The sequence below is a fragment of the Cheilinus undulatus genome, linkage group 11, assembly GCF_018320785.1.
Source record: "Cheilinus undulatus linkage group 11, ASM1832078v1, whole genome shotgun sequence".
NCBI lineage: Eukaryota > Metazoa > Chordata > Actinopteri > Labriformes > Labridae > Cheilinus > Cheilinus undulatus.
The window spans coordinates 29,993,302-30,018,756 of NC_054875.1; the positions used below are offsets into that span (position 1 = coordinate 29,993,302).

Below are 25,455 nucleotides of genomic sequence, written 5' to 3' on the forward strand. Positions count from 1 at the left end.
AGAGAGGGTGAAACCTGTCTGAAACCTCTCTCCCCGTCACTTCAGATTTGTCTTTTTTGGGGCAAAATCCTAGCATGGTTGACCTGGCTGTGATTCGCTGTCTTTCTGAATGTTTTCCTGAATACATCTTTCCTAATACCTGTTAAGTACGCCATTTAATGTGACTGGCATTCATGAGCAAATTAGATGAGTCATCCCTCTCACTTTCACTAATTTGTTTTGACTGAGGTTAAATAATTGTCAGTTTAAGATTTATTCTTTGTACTGCTCTACTCTTTTATGCCAATTCAATGCTTGAAGGCACAGGTGTTGAACTGCTATTTGAAGGCTGTTGTGCATCTCTGCTGTATAGATGTTCTGGGTAAAACTCAAAGAGAAGAACAGAAACAGTTAAGTACACCAAGGCAATATTAAAAGGAAAAATAATGACAAAGTGTAAGAAGAAATTCAAGAATTTTTAAGTGCACCTGAAATCTGAGTACTTTGGATGATCCTCATCTTAAATGGCACTGAGATTCAAAAGCATCCCTCTACCTCCTTTTGAATACAACACCTGCTCTATGGCATGAGAAATGGCTTTAGATGGAGATTCTTACAGAATGAACACATCAGACTGACAGCTCTTGTCTTCAGGGCTTTAACAGTGATCCAGCGTGAGGGCAGGGATTATGTATTTTGTTTTCAAAGGAAACGAGGCAAGCTTTATTTTGTTAATAAAAAAAAAGTTAAAGACTCTGTTGCAGTGTGCATGTGCAACTAAACAGTTATGAGCTGTGCTTGTAAATGCATGTCATTTTGTCCTTGTCAGTGATTGGATTATATGTTTTTAGTTGGGCTACTAAAGAGTGGTATCAGGCCCGTAGCCAGCAACGTGGAGGAGGGGGTCTTTTCCCCAAAAAGGGCAGTTTTTTTTTTTTTTATTGCAGTTTGTCCTCATTTTTCAAAATATCTTTCAAGGGTTGTATGTTGTGTCACACACAGAGAAGTTCTTCAAGTCAATAATATAAGGAGAATCACAAAAGGGGTGCTTTTAACAAGATAAGGCTTCTGTTTGGTTTAGATTAGGGCTGTCAATAGATTACATTTTTTAATTGCGATTAATCTCACAAATTGCATAGTTAACTTGCAATTAATTGCAATTAATCACACTTTTTTGTCTGTTCTAAATGCCACTTACAGGACTATTTCTCAAGATTTAAATACCCTTATCAACATGAGTGGACAAAAATATTTTTTTTATGCAAATGTTTGTTCATGTCAACAACCCAAAACAACAGATAATGTCAGAATTCTCTAGTCTGAGCGAAAAGATACTGAGAGCATAACATGGTAAACTCAAGCCCACCAAGCCACAACAGATGTAGATACTGACCTTAATGTAACATTACTGAATAATACCAGACTTGTAGAAGTTAAGTCCTCTGTTGTTCTCAGCAGCTTAACACAGACTAACAGATCTAATCATCACACATGGACATAAAGAGCATGGTCAGTGAAGTTTAAATCACTTAAAGATCATCCCTGGATCCTTCACACTAAAGCAGAGAATTTTGGTCTCACATGGTGGAAATAAAGACTCACAATCATCCCTTTACACCAAGAGGACTCACAACAGGATGATACAAAAAGAGAGACTAAATACAGTCAGAGAATTAAACTACAGATTACTCAAACATTTTTTTTCTGCATAAATAAAGGGGACCCACAGTCTAATAATGCTTTTTAGCTTATATTATGATACTCTACAGAGCTTCTTCACTCTCAGGCTCACCTGTAACACCTCTGCTCCTCTGTCACACACCAGCCTCTCCTGCTGTCTCTTCCTCCTCCTCATGATGTAGCTGTATATTCACCAGCGTCAGACTGTCTCCTATAGGGACTGCAGTCTTTGACCTTTTTGCAGCATCTTGATTGTTTTTCTTTAAATTTGGCGTTTATTTACAGTTCCAATCGATCGTTTTAGTAAGTTTTTTTTTGTCCGTATACTTTCACTTTCAAGCAGGAGCTGAGTGGGCATGGGAGAGGGGGGTAAATTGACCTTTATGAGACGTGATTGGGCCAGTCGACGGTCAATATAAAGGGTCAGCGCAGCTGTAGTGCCAGTTCTTAGCAGATATAAATAAATGAATAACTCATGCTGGCCCAAAAGTGTGTCGACCCACCAGGAAATGCCCGGTATGCCAGATAGCGAGTCCATCCCTGCTTTGCAGAGTTGTCTGAGCATAAACAATCCAGCATGGTGAGGGGGGCGGCTCTCTGCATTAGTGGTGTGCTCGGCCAGCGAGTGCTACAGGTTGTTTAAGACTCGACAAACTCCTGGTGACTCAGTTCATGTCGACAGTAAGAGAAAATAACTTCAGTTTTATCTGGCATGATCTGAAAGCTGAACTTGCCTTTCAAAAGTCTCTGTCCTTTATCCATTTCTGCTTGCTTGCACTGCATCAACGGCGCTGCTTCCTGATGTGGCAAACTAGGGGATGGGTTGAGGGTCACAGAGAACGTGTTTTAGTTAAAACTAAGGCTCTTAGTTTTAACGTGATAAATTTGACAGCCCTAGTTAAGATTTTTATTTTCTTGAATTAGTGTAGAATCACTCATAGTTGTTTTAGAAAGAAGTTCACATTATTTCTTTTTATTTCTTTAAAAAAAGGACTTCAATTCCACACTTTTGACAGTGAGGGGGGTTTCTTTTAAACCCATTGAACCCCCTGGCTACGTAGCCTGACGCGCCAGATGGATGTGTGAAACACATCCATCTGGGAAAGCTTCAATAGGAAACGTTTGAGAAAAGGCAGAGGATTTGCAAAAACTCGGGGTGTGATTGGATGAACGTTCAGTCTGTCACATCTCTACGGGCCAATAAGAGCAACAAAACACGTGATGTAGCAGTTGTCAAGCTGTGCGTGCGCAGCTACTAAGGAATAACACGAAACATGGCGATTATAGACATGTAAGTATTCGACTTTTGTCGTTTTTGAAAAGAAAACAACTCACTGCTTTCATTGTTCTTCTTTTAACAAAGAAATGTTGTCAAGTTCTGATAAAACTGGCGCTTTAGCAGCATCCACACTAATCTCTTCCTCCAAAACTGCACCAGCTCTTGCTGCTGCTTGTTTACGTCACGACTCTGCTGCGCCTGAAAGTGCTGCCCCTCGTCACTGATTGGTCCTGTCGCTTTGTAATCGGGCCCAAACATTTCAGATGGGTGCTTAACAAGATGGATTCGCCAGTGAAAAACAAGGAAACAGGCATGTCCATCTGCTTTGCAAGGTTACTGGCTACGGGCTTGACTACAGGACTAAACTATGCAGGTAGCACATTGACTTGTTACCAAGTTTCTCTTCTAAATGTGGCGTAAGATGTGGTGTAAGATGGATAAGCGTGATCTTGTGCAATGTGACTGAAAAGATTTATAGGCTTCTTCTGGGTAACTTCAGCGTCTTTGTGTTTGGATGAATAATGATATTGGTGTGTAAGGGTGTGGATGGCAAACTAAAAAATGAAGAAGTGTAATGATGGTTGACCCTATTGACTCTTTCAAAACATTTTTACAGTGTTCATCCTGAGGTGTAGCCATCCCCTTGTAAAAATCTTACAGGGAACAAAAAACATAATAAAACATGTCAAAAATGTTTTTTATGTCTGATTTTCACTTGCTTGCACTTGCTGTTTTCTTGCAGTTTTTCTCACACTCACTTCGCAGTTGAATCTCAACAACAGTGATCATCAACTGAGGGCTCAGGGGCCACATCAGGCCTTAGTCTACTGCACTAACTTTCTGATTAAGGACCTCAGAAGTGCAATTTTCCTTGCCTGACGATTAAAATAAACGGTCAGTTTCCTGCACGTGTTTTTAACCAATTATGACACATTGGCATCAAACCCAGCGAGGGACAACAAAACAGCCCCAGAATTATGTAGCCAAAGTATCTCAACCACAACTGGCTGTAGAATAAGTGATCTGTTTGAAAAAACTAAATACATTTACAGTTGGAGGAAACTAAAAATATTTAAACAAAAATATATGAATTAGATCCAAAATGTTTATATCAGTTTATTTGAAACTCTGGCTCCCAAGTGTCTGTCACGGAAAAAAGCTGGCCCATGTACAAATGTAGTGGATGACCCTGCTCTACAACACTGCTCATTGCTGAGTCACCAAATGTAGGCGATAAAACCTTACTGAAGAGCTGGGCACGTTGAAAGTTATTTTTTCAAAATGCTTGGAAGATCTGGACTAAAATTACTGGAGGCGACAAGAGATGAGCAGTTTAACTGGAAATCATATAAAACACATTGCAGTATTAAATAAAGCAAAGCAGGCTTTAAATTAAAAACCACTTCACATTCCCTACTGTTCAATTATGTTACTGTATCTAAATTACTGTGCAGAGGTTTGGGTAAATAATTATACAAGATGCAACATGGGCCATTCATAAAGCTGGATAACCCTATCACACAAACTATTCCTAAAGTCAAAATTACTCAAACTTACAGATCTTGTGGAATTTCAGATAGCACAAATAATATTAAACGCCAAAAATCCATTGTTACAAGGAAATGTTCAAAATAAATTTGCCAAAAGGGAAGCAGCTTCAGTGTAATCTGAGAGTGCGTGCAACAAAGAAACGTTTCTAACAGTTTAAATGTGGAGTTGGAGGAAAATCCAAACATATGCCAGTTCAAAAAGCATTATAAAGATAATAGTTATAAGGTGTTTGACTATCACCAGGCACTCACTGAAACCCTCAATGAGACTTCTGCACCTGTCCACAGGTATCCCACTCCTCATGAACAAACTGCTCCAGTTGTCTCAGGTTTGAAGGGTGCCTTCCCCAGACTGCAAGTTTCAGCTCCTTCCACAGATGTTCAATAGGATTTAGATCAGGGCTCAGAGTTTTGTTCTTAGCCATTCTTGTTTTGTTTTTTTGTTTTTTTTCTCTCTGTGCTGGAGGACCCATGACCTGTGACTGAGACCTAGCTCTCTTACACTAGGCAGCACATCTTGCTCCAGAACGCCTTTATATTCTTGAGATTTCATTGTACCCCGCACAGATGCAAGACTTTCTGTGCTAGATGCAGCAAAGCAGCCCCAGAACATACCTAGGCCTCCTTCATGTTTCACAGTTGGTGCAGTGGCCTTTTCTTTGTAGGCTTCATTTTTTGCATCTATGAACATAAAGCTGAGGTGACTTGCCAAAAAGCTCCAGTTTTGTCTCATCTGTCCAAAGGACATTCTCCCAGAAGCATTGTGGCTTGTCAAAATGAGTTCTGGCAAATTCCAGTCTGGCTTTTTTATGATTTGCTTTCAAAGGTGGAGTCTTCCATTAAATCCACTTTGGCGCCAACAGCAATGGATGGTGTGTTCTGACACTGATGTACCAGACATCTAGTGACATCTTTTCTAGGGATACCTTCAATTTTGTCCAGGCCAGTTTCATTATTTATTTGGGGTATTTTTTATGATCCTATTGAACCACAATCCAAAAGCAACGTCTGATTTCCATTTCATTAAAATAAACACAACATAATATGCTAATTAAAATAGGTGCTTTTTAGAGCAATGCATCATATCTATGATTAATAAAGTGTGCTGTAGACACAGGATAGGACATTACAACATAGTCTGAGCAAAGCACTTAAACACGCATTTGTCATTGCATTCTCTACTTCTACCAGTCTATGCATAATCTTTAAAATGCATGAGCAGTTGTAAAATTTTCAACCCCCTCTGCTTTCACTTCCAGAAGTTTTTTAAAAGCAGCGCAGAGATGAGGAGAGCAAAAGCAGGGATGAGGGTCTCGCTGCTCTGCTTCTCTTGCAGCAGGAGATGGAAGTAAACTTTTCTTCTTCGTGTGTTGGCATTCCAGCTACTTCTTCTTCTTCAGTGATGGATTAATAGCACTTTGAAAAAATGTATCAGCATTGCTGCCACCAAGATTGATGGGTCAATGTCACAATTCTTTTCTGTTCTTTTTTTAATAGTTCGGACATATTCCTCGTGTGACTACGTGCACCGAACCGTGACGATTGGCACGAATACAAAAACCATTACACCCCTTGTGTCTATCATCAGGCAAATCCATCCTGCAAAGCCTCAAGCTGGCAGACTTGTTTCCGGTCAGAGAATGAACAGACCAATCAGCATCATTTAAGGAAAATGAGGCAGTAGCTACAGGCGTGGTTGAGTTGGACTGCAAACCTGTAAACAAAGGCAGCCAGTGAAGAGATTGGCACAGATGCAGTTATAGGACAATATCTCTTTAGACCAAGAAGAGAAAAGAACTGCACGGACAGCTTTTCTGGGTGGAAAAGATGTTTTTCCTCTTCTTCTGACAGGCCTCAACAAGCTACACTGCTGAACACAGATAATGGCTGACTATCAAGCTTGTATTGTGATAATGATTCCCCAGGGTGACACTAATAGGTCATATATGTTTTTACTTTGATTGGCCTGTAATCAATGTGACACAGAGAACATGTCGAATTAGCCACAGAGATTTTTCATGTGTTAGCATGCAACTAATGAACCAAGATAGACATGACAGTCCATCTGTGGTTCATATTTATGCATTGCATTTAGGATCCCATGCTGAGTTTAGTCCTTAAGTTCCACCACTAAAGTTCAAAAACATCCACTAAATTGTACCACCTGTACACACTGGTGCAACTTTCCTCCTCTCTCTGCTCCACTGCTGTCTGCTGTCATCATTTAGCGTATAAAGTAAGGACTGATTCTGGTCTGTCTTCAAACACCACTCCAAAGTTCATATGTGTATTTGTACCTCGGGCATTTTTTCTTGCTGTTGAGACAGCAGATAACGCAAATATTTCACACGAAACCTATGAAGACATCCCAGCAGGTCTGAACAGGATGACTCCAAATAATGTCTGAAGGAGTTTTCTTTTGGGCCAGTACAAACAGGAGCAACAATAAAAGCAGAATTACTGTGTATAGGTTTGTGCCATGTGTGGGTGTATGTGGGTGTGCTGGCAGCTCATACATTAAGACTGGCTTTAAAGATGTTAAATTATCTCTTAAAGGTGAGACATGACAAGCTTGCTCAGTTTAACTCAGATATCTCATGTATAAAGACATACAAATGTATGATTTATCTTTAGGGAGAAAACATTTATGCACAGTATATATATATATATACTTAATGTCACGCAGCTGACATGTCCTGATGGCTGTTCCTCTCAATGCATTATGCTTTCCAGTTCTTCTAGTTTTACAAGTTTGCTTTATGTTTTTTTAACCTGCTTTTTTGAACCACTGTGGTTACTCTGTGAGCGCTCTGTATTATGAAAGCACCAAGGTTTGCCTGTGCAACTGTGCCCCACATAATTTGTTTAGTCTTAAACCCTGTGATAAATATATATCAGACCTAATGCCCTAGTTTTGACGCATTGCCGCTGCATCAAAGCTCAGTGGTATCGTGTGGCAGGATGAAGTGTGGCTTTGGTGGCATCAAAAAAGGTACCTTCACACAGAACTGTAAGGTTTGGTCTTGTTGGTTTTTTGCATTAATACCACCATTGCAACTGGCATAGAAAACATGCTGTTTCTACATTACGTCACGTTGTCTTAATTAATGAGGCTCACTTTTAGGGATGCGTGATAGTATCGGCAGTATATCGGTATTGGCCGATAATAAAAATGTACGCTGATCTGTATGGCTGATAGTATGACGTCATAATTAAGCACACAGACGTGCGCTAACAACAAACTCAACATGTCAGTTCTGTGGGAAAAGTCTGAGATGTGGGAACAAGACAGCAAAGTAGCTGTTTGCATCGCTTGTAAAGTACATGTGATGTGTGGAGGAGCTCGGCAACACGCCTTTAACACCACCAGTTTGATTTTTCATCTAAAAAACGTCATTCTGATGACTACAAGGACTTTCTTAAGATAAAGAATAACAAAACTTCGTGCAGGGTAAACTCGTCAGCAGCTTCTACTTAAGTGATTCGACAAAGCTAAGAAATACAGCAGCAACCACCCAAAGGTAAGGAGCTGAACAGGAAAATCATTGAATTTAGAGCTCTTGATAATCAGCCTTTCAGCATGGTAGAATATACGGGCTTCCACGGGCTAATGATGCATTTAAAGCCTGGCTACACTATACCTAGCAGGTGCTTACAGCCTTACCTGAACTGTAAAACATTGTTTCTAGTAATGTAGAGAAGTTCCTCTTTAAAGCTAGACATATTAGCTTCACCATGGATATATGGAAATCAAGTGTCCATCCTGTTATCATGTTGAGTCTCACTGCCTCAGTGGATAAATGAGGATTTCATTCTGAAAAAGCCTGCCCTGCATTCACAGGAGTGCTCACTCAGCAGCCGCAGTTGCAGTCACTTTTCATTTCGGTTTGGAAAATAGAGACAAAGAAAGTGCATATTGTGCTACGTAACAGTGTGTGAAATATGGCAAAAGCAAAGACGGATTTCTATGTGCCAAGTCTTTCATGCGTAGCACTCTGGCTGTGCACAAAGGTGTCTCCAGCATTGGACATGGGTGTCACCGTGATGTTACAGAGCAGTTAACAGTGAAATGCCCATTAAACTTTGATGCTTAGTTAGTTTGCGTTAATTGTACGACAAAGTTTAAAGCAGAATCAGGAGAACCACTTCTGTTGAAGTTTTATTTCTTTTGTTCATCTTGAGTCTCAAAAGTTTTAAAGCATATTTAAACTCTGAACTATAGCGAGATTTTTTGCATTTAAGAATCTGTCTTTTTGTTGTTGTTGTTATTTAATGCACTTTGTCAGGAGTATCTCAGGGAGCCATCCTGCAAACTGGCTGAGTTATAAGGAGAATCAATCTAAATGTATAAGCTATTTCTTTTTTGCACTCTGGTGCTCAGTGTTAGCAGGTTATTTTGCTGCTTTTTGCTGCCCTGAAAGATGCAGATGACTTTGGCTGTACTGTTAAAAATACATGTAGCATGTAATGCACATGTAACCCAAAGACATTACTGTAAGTTTTTCATTACTGTATGGCTGTAGTTGAAAACAAACAAAAAAAAACATTCTTCATTTCTGATAAAAATCTAATGTTTTGTCTGTTTCTTAAAAAAAAAAAGAACTACAGTATTTAAAAAGATATTTGTAGTACAGGATGGAATTGGTGTTTTTCACAGTGGAAAAAATTCTACCACTAAAGACACGAAACTTTTTATCTGTTAGTATTTTTTTTTTTTTTTTTTTTTTTTGCGATAATACATTACGTTCAGTATCAGTTTTCAGAGAATCACTACTGTTAATTTCGATCCTCAGCTGTTGTCAAAAATTTCTGCTGGAGTATTTTATGTCTGTTAAGCCCGACTACAGTTCAATAAGAATACCCTGCTGTCAGTGTTTGGAGAACATTACTCAGTTTTCTCCAACGCTTCAGAAGCTCTTAAGCCTCTTTAAGTCCAAACAGTTTTCCACTTCAGAAGCACTCTTAATAAAACTGTTTGACAATAAGTGTTTTATTTACAAGGGCAGTCTTCACTTTAAGAAGAAATTCTTGAAAAATGTCATGAGCCTAAGCCTTTTCTTTACATTTTGTCTCAAGGAACAACTCTGTACTTAGGAAGCTTTTTGATTTTCAAAGTTTTGATACTTGTTAACACCAGCAAACAGAACAAATAAAGTATATAGAGTTGCTACATAATGTGGGAACGGTAAGAATTAACAAAGGAGTTCAAGTTCTAGTGGATATTTCTGGCAAGCCAGAAAAAAGTTACCTAAAGACATTTGAAAACCTGAGTAAACAAAAGTTAATCCCTTCTTTTCAGCTGTAACGTTGACATTTCTCATTCATCATTCAAACCCTAACTCTGACCTAACCCAGTGTAACGTCTCTGTAATTCTCAGTCTCAGAAGTCATCTGAGGTGAAAGTAGCAAGAAGAGCTGCATCCTTAAGGACTGAGTTCACCACTCTGCAACCTCAGATAACTTACTGTTATTTAGGTATTTCTTCTTTTAGGTTGGTATGAATCCTGGAGTTAATAAATCGTCATCAGAATTTAGAAAACTTGCCAATAAACAAGTTGTGAAGTGTGGACTGGCAATGATTATAAATCTTCCCTTACCAGAGACTAATTGCACAAACCCAAACAAGAGATCAAGCCTTACCTTTGATTTAAAAAATTTGCCGAAAGGCTAAACAGATTAAAATGTATGTGCCTTGAATCTGTATTGCATGAGAAAAGCAGACAACTTTACAATATTTAAAAGAGGAGCATGACTCAGCCTTTACCCAACAAATTAAGTGGGGCTGCAGGGAATTTAAACCTGAAGGTAAATGACTGTAAGGTAAGGGAATTTTGGTGTCAAGAAAACTGAAAGAAAAAAAAAAGTTTTGACTAATAAAAAGACAAAATATCTATCCACCAACATATTGCAGCTTTTTATTGGGCAATCTTAAAAAAAAATGTTTGTTTTATTACTGCTGACAACATGGCTGCCAATTTGAGCCAAGATGACGCTTGCCTTGTTTTTTTGTTTTCTTTCTCTTTTAGAGCCCCGAGTCTTTAAGGTCATAAATAATACAAGTAACACCTGTGATTTCCCAGTTGTTTCCCTGAATGAGCCAGCTAATAAATGAATAAATTTAATTAAATGAAAGATGACAACCATTGGCAAGTGGCATGTCATGTCATGTCTGTATGCATTAAGTTTAACAGCTGTCTCTCTGTGAGCATGTACAATACTGAGCTAATCAGCTTAATATTATATTATTATTAGCATTCCATTTTTTAAGACTTCAAACATCTGCTGCTATCCACAAAAAGTGAATAGTGCTTTCAAATAAGCAGCTGAGGTGAGCATCCATAAATGTTAGCTTGCCTGCTACTTTCGTTCGTCTATCTTTTTGCACAGCTGTTTCCAATGAGAACGGACTGAAATCAGCAGCATCAAGGGCTTGAAAGGAAACTTTCTTTTTTAAAGAATTTAAGGGCTGGGGTGTGCCGGTAGTCGAGTGTTTAAGGCACGCACCATACACGCAGGCGACCCGGGTTCGAATCCGGCCCGTTGCACTATTTCCTGCATGTCTCTCCCTGCTCTCTTCCCTGTTTCCGACTCTATCCACAGTCCTCTCTCTAATAAAGGCATGAAAAAGCCCAAAAATAAATCTTAAAAAAATAAAAATAAAAAATTAAGGGCTTTGGCTCAGTCCCATTTGTAAGGTTTACTCCTACCCCTAATTTCTGAGTGTCTCCTTGCCCCTCCTGGAATGTCATCACTCCTTGTTGACAGTAAACAGACAATACCAAAAAGTTTTACTTCAAGTGATTTTTCATGAGTGTTTCCAAATGATCATAATGCACTACAACAACATTTAATAACATTAGATTGTTGTCATAACTTTCAAGTCTTGCCAATGATTCGCAAGGCCCTGAGGGACTTCCCATATCATCAGGCTTGGAGTACCTCCGGAAAGTCTTCCATTAAGGGGCCATGTAGCCCTAAATTCCAAAAGGAGTTGGGAGACTCCTACCTCGAGCCGTGAACTCACAAAACGTAGGGATGAGTGGTAGGTAGGGATGAACATAGTCAGTTTTATTGATATTGGGAGTCCTTATTAATACTACTATTGTTACTCAACAACATCACTTCCTTTGGTGAAACAATTCTGACATTTTCACTTATGTTTGGAAATGAAAACACATCAGAGTTTGTCCAAAAGGTCAAACTCTGCCCTGAATTTGCTGTAAGGTGTGCTAAATTATTAAACTGATATGACACAACAGATAAAAATCTATTATCTATCTGCTCATCGGTTTCTGCCCACATTATTTGCTGATGGATGATGTTTGTCAGAAATGCTGGCACTGGCTGATACCAGAGTTAAACTGATGCATCTGTGATCTCTTATCAATACTTCTCTAATAGAAGTGGTAGAAGCCCCAAACCCCCTCAAAAAGCTTTACCTTGTCTTCATATCAAGTAAGATATAAAAAAGAGATCTTTATAGGAAATATCAGAGCAATATTACAGTGGATTTTTGTGTGGTGAAATGACATAAAGTACGACTGGGCGATAGGGTTAAAATATTTAACCTCAGATTTTTTCAAACCAAACTTGATTTAAGATAATAACCAAATTTATTTATTTCAAATGAAAAAGAAACAGCTCTAACAGGTTTCTTTTATTGTTTTTTTTTTACCAACAAGGCTACTGAAGGCTATTAAAAGAGTTTGTTAACTTTAAGATCGAAAATAGTTATTTCAGCTCCTTTTTTATGAGTTGATAGGACACGTTTTTAGTTTTAAGTAAACAGTACTAAATCATTCTAAGTATTTTTTTGTCACTGTATTCAAATTATTTGACCATCAGCCCTTGTATGCACATTTCTCCCAGAATGCCTTTGGGCATCAGACACGTTTGCGCCATGAGTGAAGTTACTGACTCTGTAAGTCCCACCTGCTGGGAGCAACTATAATATACAATATGCTAAACACAATGAATATGGTCTTCCTGGTTTGGTGTGCACTGTTCGCTTGTTGTCACTTGTAGTCTCTTATACTGGCCTATCTTTAGTGGAACAAATGTTAAAGATTAAAGTACATGATAGAAATAAGGAAGAATTGCAGCTGATGATGAACATAGAGCTTTAACCTGTTGTTTTGAGTTGAATTTAAACTGAATTTTAAGAGTAGAAAATTTCCACAGAGCAGTTTAACTTATAGAAGTCAAATTAACTCAAAATAAATGTAAGAGTAATGATCTTTTTCCACCACTTAAAAACTTGACATAATCAGTTCCAACAAAAAAATTTAGCAGTTTCAGCTTGTTCAGTTTTACACTGTACAAATATTCTTTGAGATGAATGACAGTTGGGCGACTCCCAAATGCTTTCATTGGAAATAAGGGTCATGATTTATATGACTGGCCTATTTAAACAAAAGATGACAGTTCAAAGGAAGACAAAAGAACCTGCCAACTTAAATATAAAGAGGAGGAACTTTCATGTTCAGTTTTCTGCCAAACATCTGTTCTTTGGCTGTTGAGTGGATGAGAAAAAAAGTTGCCTAAATTCTCAGAATTTTGAGTGTGTGACTCAGTGACTGGCAGAGCAGGTTAGCATTGTTCTTTCCAAAGAGTTCATCATATCTGACTTCAGATGTGAATACAAAGGGCAAGACATTATTATCTACAATGGTTAATATATGCTTGAGGGTTTAATTTAATAAGAGTGGGGGGACATTTTTAAATAATTAGTATAATTTCTATCGTAGTATTTCTATAATCTGTTCAGTAAGCCTGTCAGACACACTGAAGGAACACAACTTGGCACACCAAAGATTCAAGAATAACATCACATGACTTTGAGAACGACGACAGATGTCACAATACAAGGTTTTAAAGTTATTTATGATGCTACAAGTAAAAATCAAATGATATAAATGACTGTTTCCAGAGCTGCTAGGCTAAGGCAAAATTTGTATTCATGATTATTTTGATTTATATTAAGATCAGTATTATTTACTATGATTGCTAACTGATTTTAAAATTTCAGATAAATGGGCTGTAGTAAAACTATGGCCACAGCGTTGTTACATAATGATTCTTGGTTTTATAAATTTCATAAAGACAGATTCCATAAAAGAAAGGTTGAGATGTGTATTAAACAAAATAACAATTAATGCACTTCAATAAATACAAATAAATCATTCCAAATTTCACTGGACTGTGACTATTTTCATACCTAACAGCAGTAGTGTAAGATATTATGCAGATCTCGGGAAAACAATATTTTTTATATTTGTAAATATGCCTAACAAAACAAAGATGCAAAATTAAAAAAAACCTGCATGAACTGCAAGAATAAAAAAGGTAGATAGAGAGAGAGATCTTTAATGAATAAAATGACCATAACTTGATGATTAAAATCATTATACATCTTTGACAGGACCTTAAAAAAGGTTGGTACAACTTTACAAAGTGACTTTAGTCACAAAGTTACTGCCCTGGAAACAACTTCAGAATAAAGGCACTGTTTGAAAATGGTGGTAGTTTTATCATTGAAAAGATGATTGTGCTTTTACTGTAGAATATATTGAAGGACTGACGATCAGGATACAGCAGGATAAATACAGAAAATCTGACATCAAATTTCATACTTTTAAGACCTTTTCAAAGATTGTCTCAATATTTTGAAGACCCTAATGCATCTTCAATTCCTAACAGTTACATTGGCAACAGTTATGTGCATGTGTTGTACAGATTGTCAGATACAAATTTACAATTAATACATGCAGATAGCATTTGTTATTCTTGTATGCAAAGAAAGCTGAAAGCTAGAAATGCTAGCATTTGCTAACATTAGCAAATGCTCAGTAGCAAGCCGTAGTAAGCTCAGCACTGACATAATCATGTAATTTGCCATTATTATTGTTGTTGGCTGGGCTCACAGATGTGGGTCAAGTGGGCTATAATGAAATCATTTTAGATCTGTTTGGCTGCACACATGGAGATGAAATGGTAGGCTTTAACAGATTTGTTCACTTTGAGACCTGGTTTCAAAAAACAGTGTTTTGGGCCCCCAAAACACCAGCTCCGTGTGGATGAAACACTGATTCATAAAAAGACAGTAAATCTCCTTTACATTAGTTCTCCACTCTCTCTACCTCACAGAGCATGAATGCTCTCTATGTGGATTCAGATTGAGCTACACTTATGTTTTTGCTCGTGATGTGTAAATTGAAAAATCACTTTTTTTTAGAAAGTGCAGGAATCATACCTAATTTCAGCATGTAGATCTTATTGCAGCTTTGATGTAATCCATCTGACATCTATGTGACATTAAGATCACAGCCTATTGAGGACGTGCACAGCCGACTGCGCACGGCAGCTACTATACATCATAAATATATATAGCTAACAGCAATTTATCTCTGGCCCAGGACAGGCATTGTTCCTGTGTAGCTTGTGAGTATGCTCTTACGTTGAGGGCCCAGGTTTATCTTTAATGGCTTGTTGAATGCTATTCAGAGAGGTCACTGACATGACTATGTCCATGTTTCCTGCCCTCAGTCTAGCAGCAAACAGCCCACTCTGCAATGTTCTGTGAGGCAAGGAAATAAACAAACATGGAGACCTTGGTGGTGGTCAAACGAAACATTTAAAACTGCTTCATAAGAAGAAAAATCAATGAGCAGTAACTAATATGAACCCTGCTTTCAGGTTTTGTAACAGCAGCATACCAAACATTCAAGGACTTTACACAGACGCTAAACCGTTCCAGGATTCGAGCTTTGTTGGCGCAATGGCAGTACAAATAATAAAAGGTTAAAACTACCAGACAGTCTAGATTGATGACATGATATTTCTCAGACTGATGGGAGGAAATAAAATCAGCTGCCAAGAGAAGTACAGAATAAAAAAAAAACCTTTTTGAAGCAGTTTTTACCTTAAAAACAGATAAGACTGTGCCTAACAGTTTAACCACAAAATGTGAAGGCATTCCAAACTTAAAATTGAGCCTTTAAAATACAGGTGTTTTTTTTTTGATGAAGGGACAAGTAGTCTGTCTCTGCCAAACCCCAAGTTCAAGCAAGAAGACTGTTTTCATGCCTCCCAACCTGCCTCTGCAGTCAGCAGAGATAGAAACATAGGTTTATGTTGTGTCTGTGAGCTTGTTTCAATAGTAACAGACTGTTTGTGCTTTTAAGACATTTTAGAGGCCATTAGATGGACCAGACAGGATTTTTCAACACTATTTTCTGTTTTTTCTATGTTTGTTTCTAGGTTTTGTCACTCTAAATAAGAAGAGCTTTTACAGCAATGAACCCAGACAGTGACTCTCTTAGCAGAAACAATGTCAGTCACTGTGGATGAAGGAACGACTGTAATCCTTAAGAAGTCACCTGAGTGAAAGTTGCGTCCCTGTTCTTCCTTTGTTGGCCTCTCTGTCCCATCAGCAGAGCCCTCTGTACTGCCTCTGGACAAAACAACACAATGTTCTTTCAAGCATGTTACCAGGGCCATGACCAACAGTTGTGTTCAAAATCAAAGTAATCCAACATCATTAACCAGATCAATCACTGTTTTTGGTAGAAATCATATTTCTACATGGCAAATAATTTACTAGTAGGTGTAGTAGAGTAATAGAAAACCAACAGACCCAACAGTCATGGTGTGCATGCTGCTGATTCTGTGTAAATGAATAATCAATTGAAAGGGGCATGTTCAAAATATTAGCAGTGTGGAGTTCAACTAGTAAGGTTATTCATTCTGTGAGAAAAAAGGTGTTAAGCAGGTGGTCCCTGTTTAAGGGTGAAGGCAGCAAATGTTGTACAAGCTGGTTGTAGAGTATTTCTCTCTGAAAATCTTAAAAGAGCAGCATACTTTGATTAAAATGTTGATTGGAGAGGGGAAACCTATAAAGAAGTGCAGAAAATGATAGCCTGCTCAGCTAAAATGATCTCAAAATGCTTTAAAATGGCAACCAAAACCAGAAATGCATAGAAGAAAATGTAAAACTACCAATTGAATGGATCAAAGAATAGCCAAAACAGCAAAGACTCAGCCAATGATCAGCTCCAGGTTGATCAAAAAAGGCCTACAGTTGCCTGTACTGTGATGCCTATGTAAAGCCAAGCTATCGGCAAGAAGTCCCCACAAAGTCCCACTGTTGAAAAAACAACATGTGCTGAAGAGGTTACAGTTTTCTTAAGAACACAATGGCTGGCCTAAAGAGAAATGGCACAACATGTTGTGGACTGATGCAAGATGGTTCTTTTGGGGTCTAGGCGCTGCAGACAGTTTGTTAAATGACCCCAAAACACTGAAATCAAGTCCCAGTACACTGTGAGGCATGGTGGTGCAAGCATGATGTGGGGATGTTTCTCATACCATGGTGTCGGGCCTATTTATGGCATACCAGGGATCATGGATTAGTTAAAACACATCAAAACACTTGAAGAGCTCATGTTGTCCTTTGCCGAAGAGGAAATGCCCTTGGAATGGGTTTTTTAACAAGACAACGACCCAAAACACACCAGTAAGTGAGCAGCATCTTGGTTCCATACCAACCAGATAAACGTAACGGAGTGGTCAGCCTAATCCCCGGACCTTATTTCAATAGAAAAACTTGTGTGGTGACATCAAAAATGCTGTTTCTGAGGTAAAACCAGGAAACACAAAAGAAATTGTGGAACGTAGTCCAGTGTCCTGGGCTGGAATACCTGTTCACTGGTGCTAGAACAACTGAATATTGTATAAACTGATTGTAACAGTGATTCACAGGAAAGCTTAATCTTTTCAGTTTAAAAAGTAAATTTTTGTTAAGAAAATACAGACACTGCTGTTTTTCATCAGCCTTTTTGTCATTTTCTTTTAAGCAATGACAAATTTGATATATTTTTACCTCCGCCAAGGAGGTTATGTGATCGGCAGGGTTTGTTAGTTACCCACGCCAATGAAATCGGCAGGGGGTTATGTAAAGGGTTCCATATCTTTCTTTCTTTCTTTCTTTGATCGTTTGTTTGTTTGTATGTGTACAAGATAACTCCAGAACGGAGAGTCAGCTCTTCACCAAACTTTCGGGGAATGTTGGGATAGTGACAAGGAAGAATTGATTAGATTTTGGCGATGATCCGCGCACCCGTTTGTTTTTTCTCATACTTCGAAATTTTGAACACCATAGTAATCAATGGGAGCGTCAGTTCCTTGGTGGCACTGCTTAGGCGTGGGTCTGCTGCCTCAGGCGGCCATTCTAGTTAGTTAGTTTGTTTGTTAGTTTGTTAGCAACATAAGTCAAAAGTTATGGACAGATTTTGATGAAATTTTTATGAAATGTCAGAAATGGCATAAGGAAGAACTGATTAGATTTTGGGAGTGATTCGGATCACCATCTGGATCCAGGAATTTTTCAAAGGATTCTTTACTATTGGGAGATAAGGCTAATGGCAGAGGTCTGCGCTCTCCGAGTGCTTTTCTAGTTCTTCATGTTTTGATTTGGAACAGAATGTGCAGTGTTCCTAATGCGTCTGCCTGTATAGAAATAAAAGCTGTTTTGGGAATTTTAGGCTCCAATCGTTTTATTAAACACACTGCTATTATTTTGAACACAACTGTATGTAGGATTGGCATTAAGTTTGTGTTAATGCGCACACAGGATCACCATTTATTTATCCTAACTGTCCACACTTGTCATATCTACTTAGCTACTTCTAACATTAAAATAACTCATTTAAAAAACTCTCTTTGTTTAATTGAGGTTAAGTTTAGTCTAGTTTCTTAGTTTATTTGAGGGACTATGCACAACTCAACTGTTGAGCCAGAGTTAGCGCTAAAATTAATTTAAAACTGTGGTCTCGGGGCAGAAAGGTGTAACAACGTACAACACAAATGGTTAAAAACAATATACAAACAGATTTTAAAAAACAGTGCATCACATAAAAACAACACAGGTAAAATGCATGTCATTCTCTTTAACATTGTTGCATACTCAAGTTTAATGAGTGATCACATGATGGTTAAAAGTGTTGCTTGTGAGAAAAATCACGGGCAAACACTTCAACTGCATGAAGTTTTTATGACCTCTAGCTGCACCCATATTTACACAAAAACAAAACAAAGAAAAAGACATATGAGGTCTGACGACTAGTTTTAGCCTTTGTTTAGCTTAGCATTATCATGCTCATTAACAAAAAGGTTAGAAATAACTATGTAGTGAGTCAGACATTAGCTTTGATGTGAGTAAAATAAATGACTCTGTCTCTAACAATGTGTATAAGAGAAAAAATACACATGCAAGACCAAATGGTATCATGCAATAAGTGTACATTACAGACTATCTAATTTTTGCAGAACCAACAATACTGAGCTGTGCACTGCCTGACATGTCAGGCAGTCATAAATAAGACAGAGTAACCTGAGCTAGAGAGTTGGAGGGGGTGTTCACTTGAGCATGTTTCTCAACACAGAAAAAAGGCATTTAAAGATCATTCATTCTCTCATTAAATCTAGTTTGATATAGAACTAAATGGCAAAGCAAATGTAAAAGAAACCGAGCATGAAATTTAATATGTCACATAGCACATACCATACATGAACAAACAGCCCTTTGTCAACTGTAAAGTCAACCTGCTGCCTGCAGGCAATAGGGGCTGTCTCATGTTCTCTATAATACAGGCTGTCTTTGACTGAGTGTGAGGACTCTCACACAGGATATCAGACAGAGAGGACCAAAATGAGGACCATTTCCCTGCTTCTGCTGGTAGGCATGAAATTCTGTTTTTTCTACAGCTATCATCAAATGGATATCTATGTATTTTTACTAAACTTATCTTTTTCGTTTGTCTTAAAATGGTTTCATCATCTAAACTGGCAGAATAACATGAAAAATAAAGTGATAGCTTAGTTATTTTGTTAACAAAAACTGTTCTGTGACAGTTTGTTGTAAACTTGGAAGTATCAGGACACAGTATCTACAGTTAGAGAACATATAGTTACCCGCGCTTTACTGTGTACTAAAAGGCTTCAGGCAAGATGGAAAGACATCAGGTAGAACCAGTTCTATATGCTTTATAGTAAAGGAACACAGGGTGGGGGTAAAGTAATATGAACTGCTTACAGTGTATTACAACAACAACCTGCAAAAGCTCAACCAAGGGAGAGAAGTTAAACTGAGTAGGAGGATTTGAATGAGTTGTAATATTTCTGGCACACAAGCTGCCACAGCAAAAGCCCAAGGCAGTAATGTAAATACAATCTTGAAAGGTATTTATTTACCCCCCCCTTCATACTTGAACTAATGCTGCAACAACCATGGCATTACAAAAGCAAAGGAATCTCAGGCTAAAACTTTCATTCAGTTCCAACATGGTGCTTTCACCTCTCTTTTACATCATTAACTCAATGAGCCAAAACTGAAAAATCTATGATAACTTTTAACCATATGAATTTATAAGACCACAAAAATGTTTTTTTTAAACAACTTTGCACTGAGGAATTGATTAGGGAAGAATCAGGCTAAAGTCAAACAGCTGAAGTAAAAGTATTCATATTTAAAACATCAGTCTCTTGTGCTTCAGCCCCTGAAAATCAGGAGCTCTGTGCTCTCAGAAAAGGCTCTATGCCTCTACCAATGGCTAATGTAATGCCTGTAAATACAGGCAGAAAATTTAATATCCACCCTAAAACCAATAACTGACTTTTTAATAATGACTGATACAGAGGCTATGCCAAAAATATTGTGCATCCTATTATGTTTTCTAATTTAATATGAATATGTCCTCATCTATTTATACTGGGTATACATTTTTTCCATTTGTTCTCTACTTCTGACAATATTTATCAGGTGTGTTAAAAATGCTCAAACATTGCCTTAGTTTTTTTTTTTAACTTATTAGACCTTACTTGCGGACCTCTCTCCCTCTCATCGTTGCGTGGGAAACACTGCTGATATAGGGTGTATTTAACATCCTGCCCAATGCGTATTGGAATTTACTTTACCTCTCCACAGTGCTTCACAGGATAAGTGGGTAAAGAAACAGAATAAATGGGCACTTTTTCTCATTTGTTTCAGTATCTCAGAAACAAAATAGTGGCAAAACAGGAAGAGTCAAATAAAGGCAGGCACAAAGCAAAGCCCAAGTGATCAATAATTCTCTGTGGCATCAAAGATCCAAATTACTCTTGACAGTGACAGAGCAATGTATCACAAGTGTGCTGCACATTATTGTTTGGGTTTTTGTTGTTAAAATGTCTTCTAGTAACCTTCTTTTTGTTCATCTGAAAAGCCTTTTGGAACTTGTTTTTGTCCCATATAAATAAAGCGTTACTGTTTTGTTATAAAGGCGTATGAAGCATGATGGAGTAGTTTTGGATTAGAAATGGCAAGTGCTCTATGATGAAGAGATTAAGCTTCTTAATCAGTTTCTTTGTTGTGGTAGGTTGCCATAATAGCCTTGGCGGAATCTCGCATCGAGTACGGCAGGCGTGCTAAACGGGTAACTGTTCCCTATTCAGGGATTCTAATCTCTAAAAAATGTTTGCTTATGGAAAAATGCTTATCACTTTGCTATTTGTTGATTTTTTTTCATCTGAAATGATTCTGGAAATTCTTTATTTTCCAAGCCAGTCTATTCTTTGTGGTATTCAGGGATTCCTTTCTTCTTGTGTTCCTGACCTGAGGTCTATTTTGGGTCCAATCTGGTTTCATGTTTGCATGCTATTTCTTGTGACAATCCTGCATCTGCATGCCACTGACTATCTTTGACACTATGCCATCTTAAAATTTATCAACACAGAGTCACAATGACTACAAATCTGTGCTCATTACTCCCTCTAGTCCCATGACTAGCAACATTAACCTTCACTCTTAGAATTAGAGCTGCACGATAATAATCGGTACCAATAAATTAGCGGCCGATATTGCACATATATTACATACTTTATTTATACTGAAAATAAAATACTAACTGATAAAATCAACTGAAAATAAAGCTTTTCTTTTCTCACAAGACTACACATGCCAAAACAATAGGTGGTGCCGCTGTTAAGCCCCAGAGAAGAAGAGGAAGCAGCCTCAGTGCTAAGAGGCTAACACAGTGGAGTTATTCAGTATTTACGGGGAGTATAAATAACAGTGTTTGTAAAAATTGCCCAGCAAAGATCCAGAAGAGTGGAAAATAGTCCTCGAGTTTTAACACAATGGATCATATAAGTCACTTAAAAGTCTTTAGCCTAACAATGTTAAAACGAAGCGGCTAGCCTTAGCTGCAGGCATTGGAAACGGCAGACAGTTTTCCAGAGCCAAAAGGCGCAACGCTAATAATGATAAAATCAGTCTGACAATCTCCTGATCCAGCGCTACTTTCATAACTCTGTTTGATGTGGTTTCATTCAGTCTGATCGACATTAGAAACAGAATTTTTGCCACAGACCACAGTGTACTTAACATTTTTTACCTATTTAGTGATATGACTTATGCCAGTGCATATTTTTATGTAAAACATCAGCTCTCTTTACTTCTGACTTATGCAGCAAAAAAAAAAAAAAAAATTAAATTAAAAAAACAGACCCCGATAAAAACTCCATTTGTTAAGCATGACAGCCTGTTATCATTTGGATTTGACCACTTGCCAAGATACTAAAATACAATTCGAGGGAAAAGGGGGAAAACTTATGTCAGCTGTTTGTGTATGTTGTACTTTGTTTGGTATATGAATGTTTAACAGAAAAAATAGGAGTTGTAAAGTCAGAATAGTTCTTTGTTTTTTGATAAAAACACGAGTGATGTCAGTTAGAATTTGTTATAAATATCTTTGCTCCCTACATATTAACCCCTTCTTACCCCCAGGTGTGCATACATACATCAAATAAACTTCTTTTTTAAAATCAACAATTAAAAAGAAAATAATTGTTCTTATCAGTTATCAGCCATGAGGACTAGGGAATTATCAATTAAAGAAAAAACTTATCATGCATCACTACTTTTAGTATTTGCAAAGAGGTCATTTTTGACTCAGCCCCATCTGTTGATATCCACATGACTAAAGTTCAGTGATCCTCCTTTGCACAATTGAGACAATTAAGCAAAATGTTTTTTTTTCCCTTGCCAATTTACAAAAAGTAATCAATGCATGTATTTTTTCCAGGCATGATATGACTATTGAAATACACATTATTCCAGCATCAGGAAGAGTAAAATGCAAAAACTGGTTCAAAACCCTGCCAGTAGGGGTTTAACAGATAGCATAGAAGTGACCACATTGCTCCTGTCCTTGCTTCTTTTACTGCATGCACACAAGTGAGTTTGAGAATTGATCCTCATTTCTTAATGCTTTCTTCTAAATCCTTTAACAAACATGCTCCACCAGTGATTTGCTGTAAACCAGACTGCTGCTTGAGATCTTCTGGCAGGGATAAAGACAGTGTAAATCTTTTCTCAAAACTCACTTTCATCAGCTGGCTTCTTTTTAACACTTGGCCTGGTCAAACTTCTTTACCCTGTTGTATTGATATGACTTTTATTAATGTTTGAGTATTAATAAGCTGTTTATCTGGCTTTTATTTATTTTATCATTTGTTTTGGGGGGTTTGCCTCGGACTCTAACAGGAGCTTTTATTGCGTTCCAAAAGAAGATGGGTTTTGTCTACTATTGAGCTAACAGAAGAGGAACCAGGACCATACCCCAAAAAGATTTCACAGGTGACGACATCAAATACTGAGGCAGTATTTTCTGATTCAGTCAAAGATGCAAATATTAATGTCTCTATGGTTTGTGTCTTGTCACTAGATGTTTAATAACATGACAGGAGACCATCACGAGTTCCGTATAAGTGGAATGGGTGTGGATCAGCCACCACTTGGTGTTTTTGAAATTGATAAGCACACTGGAGACGTTTTTGCCAATAGAGCTCTGGACCGAGAGAAGTACCCACAACCCTTCCACGTGAGTATATGCTAAAATGATGATAAAGAAACTTTGCACTGATTTATAACCTGTACAATTTATCTGACATGAGAAGCTGTCCCCACAGATCAAGTTTGACATCTACCACAAACACAGTGGGCTTCAACTGGACAAGGAGCTTGCTTTTGATGTAGAGCTAAAAGACATTAATGACAACGCACCCACGTTTGACCCTCCTAGAGTAACTCAAAGAGTAAAGGAAAGTACACGTGACAGTAAGTAGAAAGTTGTATTTTAGTAGTTATGGTTTAATTCAGACGGTCTGATACTGATATCTTCCTGACACAGTTGCTCATAGATGCATCTCACAGCAGGAGACACTCCCTGTTTAATGGGAGGAGGAAGAGGCAAGCTATGACAAAGCCTTTTTCACAAGTATACTACTTAGTTGCAGAATCACTCAAAGAGCAGAGCAGAAAACAGTGGTGAAAAAAAACACAAAACAGTAATAGCATGCATAAAAAATGCATTGGATATAAATGCTGTCACCCCCTGTCACTCATAGCAGTGATTTTTCAGATTACTTTGCTGTTTTCACATTGGTTAACTCTGACATCAAATTAACTAGGGGGCAGGCAGGAAAAAACCCAGGTAAAGTCGAGGTAAAAATGTGTCTGTGTTACAAATACAGCTCCACCTAAATTCTGTGGAGATTCTCAGGAATTTTGTGTAGCTGTCAAAGCATAGAAAGAAGGTACAGAGTTTTTCTTGCGGTCTTTAGGTATTACTTATCAAGCATCAAAAGCAGAGATTTCATCAATACGCAGTCATACTGAGTCCTTTTTCCTTTTCTTTTCTTCCATTTCTTAATCTGTTGCAGGTGACTTGTCAGTGCTACTGTACATCAACGACATAGATAAGGACAACACACCTAACTCTCAAACCACCGTAACCGTGGTTGATCAGAACCCAAAACAACCCAAGATTGGTATTCGCAAGATCAACGACAAACAGTTCCGGCTCACCCTTGACGGATGTTTCGACTATGATGTAAGACTGAATGAATTGTTCCTAAACAGCTGTCAGCATGTATGGTGCTGTAAAAAAGTATTTGCCCCCTTACTGATTTCTGATTTGTTGCATATTTTTTCACACTTTAATGTTTTGGATTATCAGACAAATTTTAATACCAGACAAAGACAGCCTGAGTAAATACAAAAGGCAGTTTTTAAATGATGATTTTTCATTTTATTAAGGGAAAAGGGCCATCCAAACCTCCCTTGCCCTATGTGAAAAAGTAATTGTCCCAAAACGTAATTACTGGATTTGCCACCCTTGGCGGCAACAACTATAAGCATATGTTTGTGATGACTGGAAATGAATCTTTCACATCACTGTGGAGGAACTTTGGCCCACTCCTCTTTGCAGAATTGTTTGAACTCAGCCATAACGGAGAGTTTTTGACCATGAACGAAATGTTTAAGGTTATGCCATATTCTCCAAACTTTGACTAGGCCACTCCAAAACCTCCATCTCGTTTTTCAAGCCATACAGACATGGAATTGCTTTCCTGCTCCAAAACCCGAATGTGCTTGAGGGCATGATCTGAAAGCCAACCCTTCTCCTTCAGGATTTCTGGTAGAGAGCAGAATTCAGTGTTCCATCAATCGCAGCAGATATCCTGGCCCTGAAGGAGCAAAGCAGCCCCAGACCATCACATTACTACCACGTTCAACTGTTGGCATGGTGCTCTTTTTATGAAATGTGTTAGTTTTAACGAGATGCACATCACCCAAAAAGTTCAACCTTTACCTTGTGAGTCCATTAAATATTTTCCCAAAAGTCTTGGGGGTCATCAAGATGTTTTTTTGGCCAATGTAAGACAAGCCTTGACTTCTTTTTGGTCAGCAGTCAAGTTTTTCTCCGTTTGTGGATAATGTTGTGGTTCGTTGATGTCCAAAGCCTTAAAAATGGCTTGGTAAGCATTTCCAGACTAATAGATGTCAATGAACACATTTCTCATCTGTTCTTGAATTTCTTTTGATGGTGACATGTTGTGTTGGGTTTTGAGATCTTTAAGCCAACTTCA

The 25,455-nt window shown here is 38.0% G+C and overlaps 1 protein-coding gene across 1 annotated transcript in view; it reads left to right on the forward strand.

Moving 5' to 3' along the window:
• Positions 1-25,455, forward strand: part of cdh26.1 (cadherin 26, tandem duplicate 1) — a 43,502-nt gene that overhangs the window by 4,401 nt on the left and 13,646 nt on the right. The window contains exons 5-10 of the mRNA XM_041798746.1: positions 20,040-20,110; positions 20,901-20,957; positions 23,069-23,161; positions 23,250-23,405; positions 23,494-23,641; positions 24,247-24,416. Of these exons, the coding sequence (XP_041654680.1) occupies positions 20,040-20,110; positions 20,901-20,957; positions 23,069-23,161; positions 23,250-23,405; positions 23,494-23,641; positions 24,247-24,416 (695 nt within the window). The remainder of the gene's footprint in view (positions 1-20,039; positions 20,111-20,900; positions 20,958-23,068; positions 23,162-23,249; positions 23,406-23,493; positions 23,642-24,246; positions 24,417-25,455) is intronic.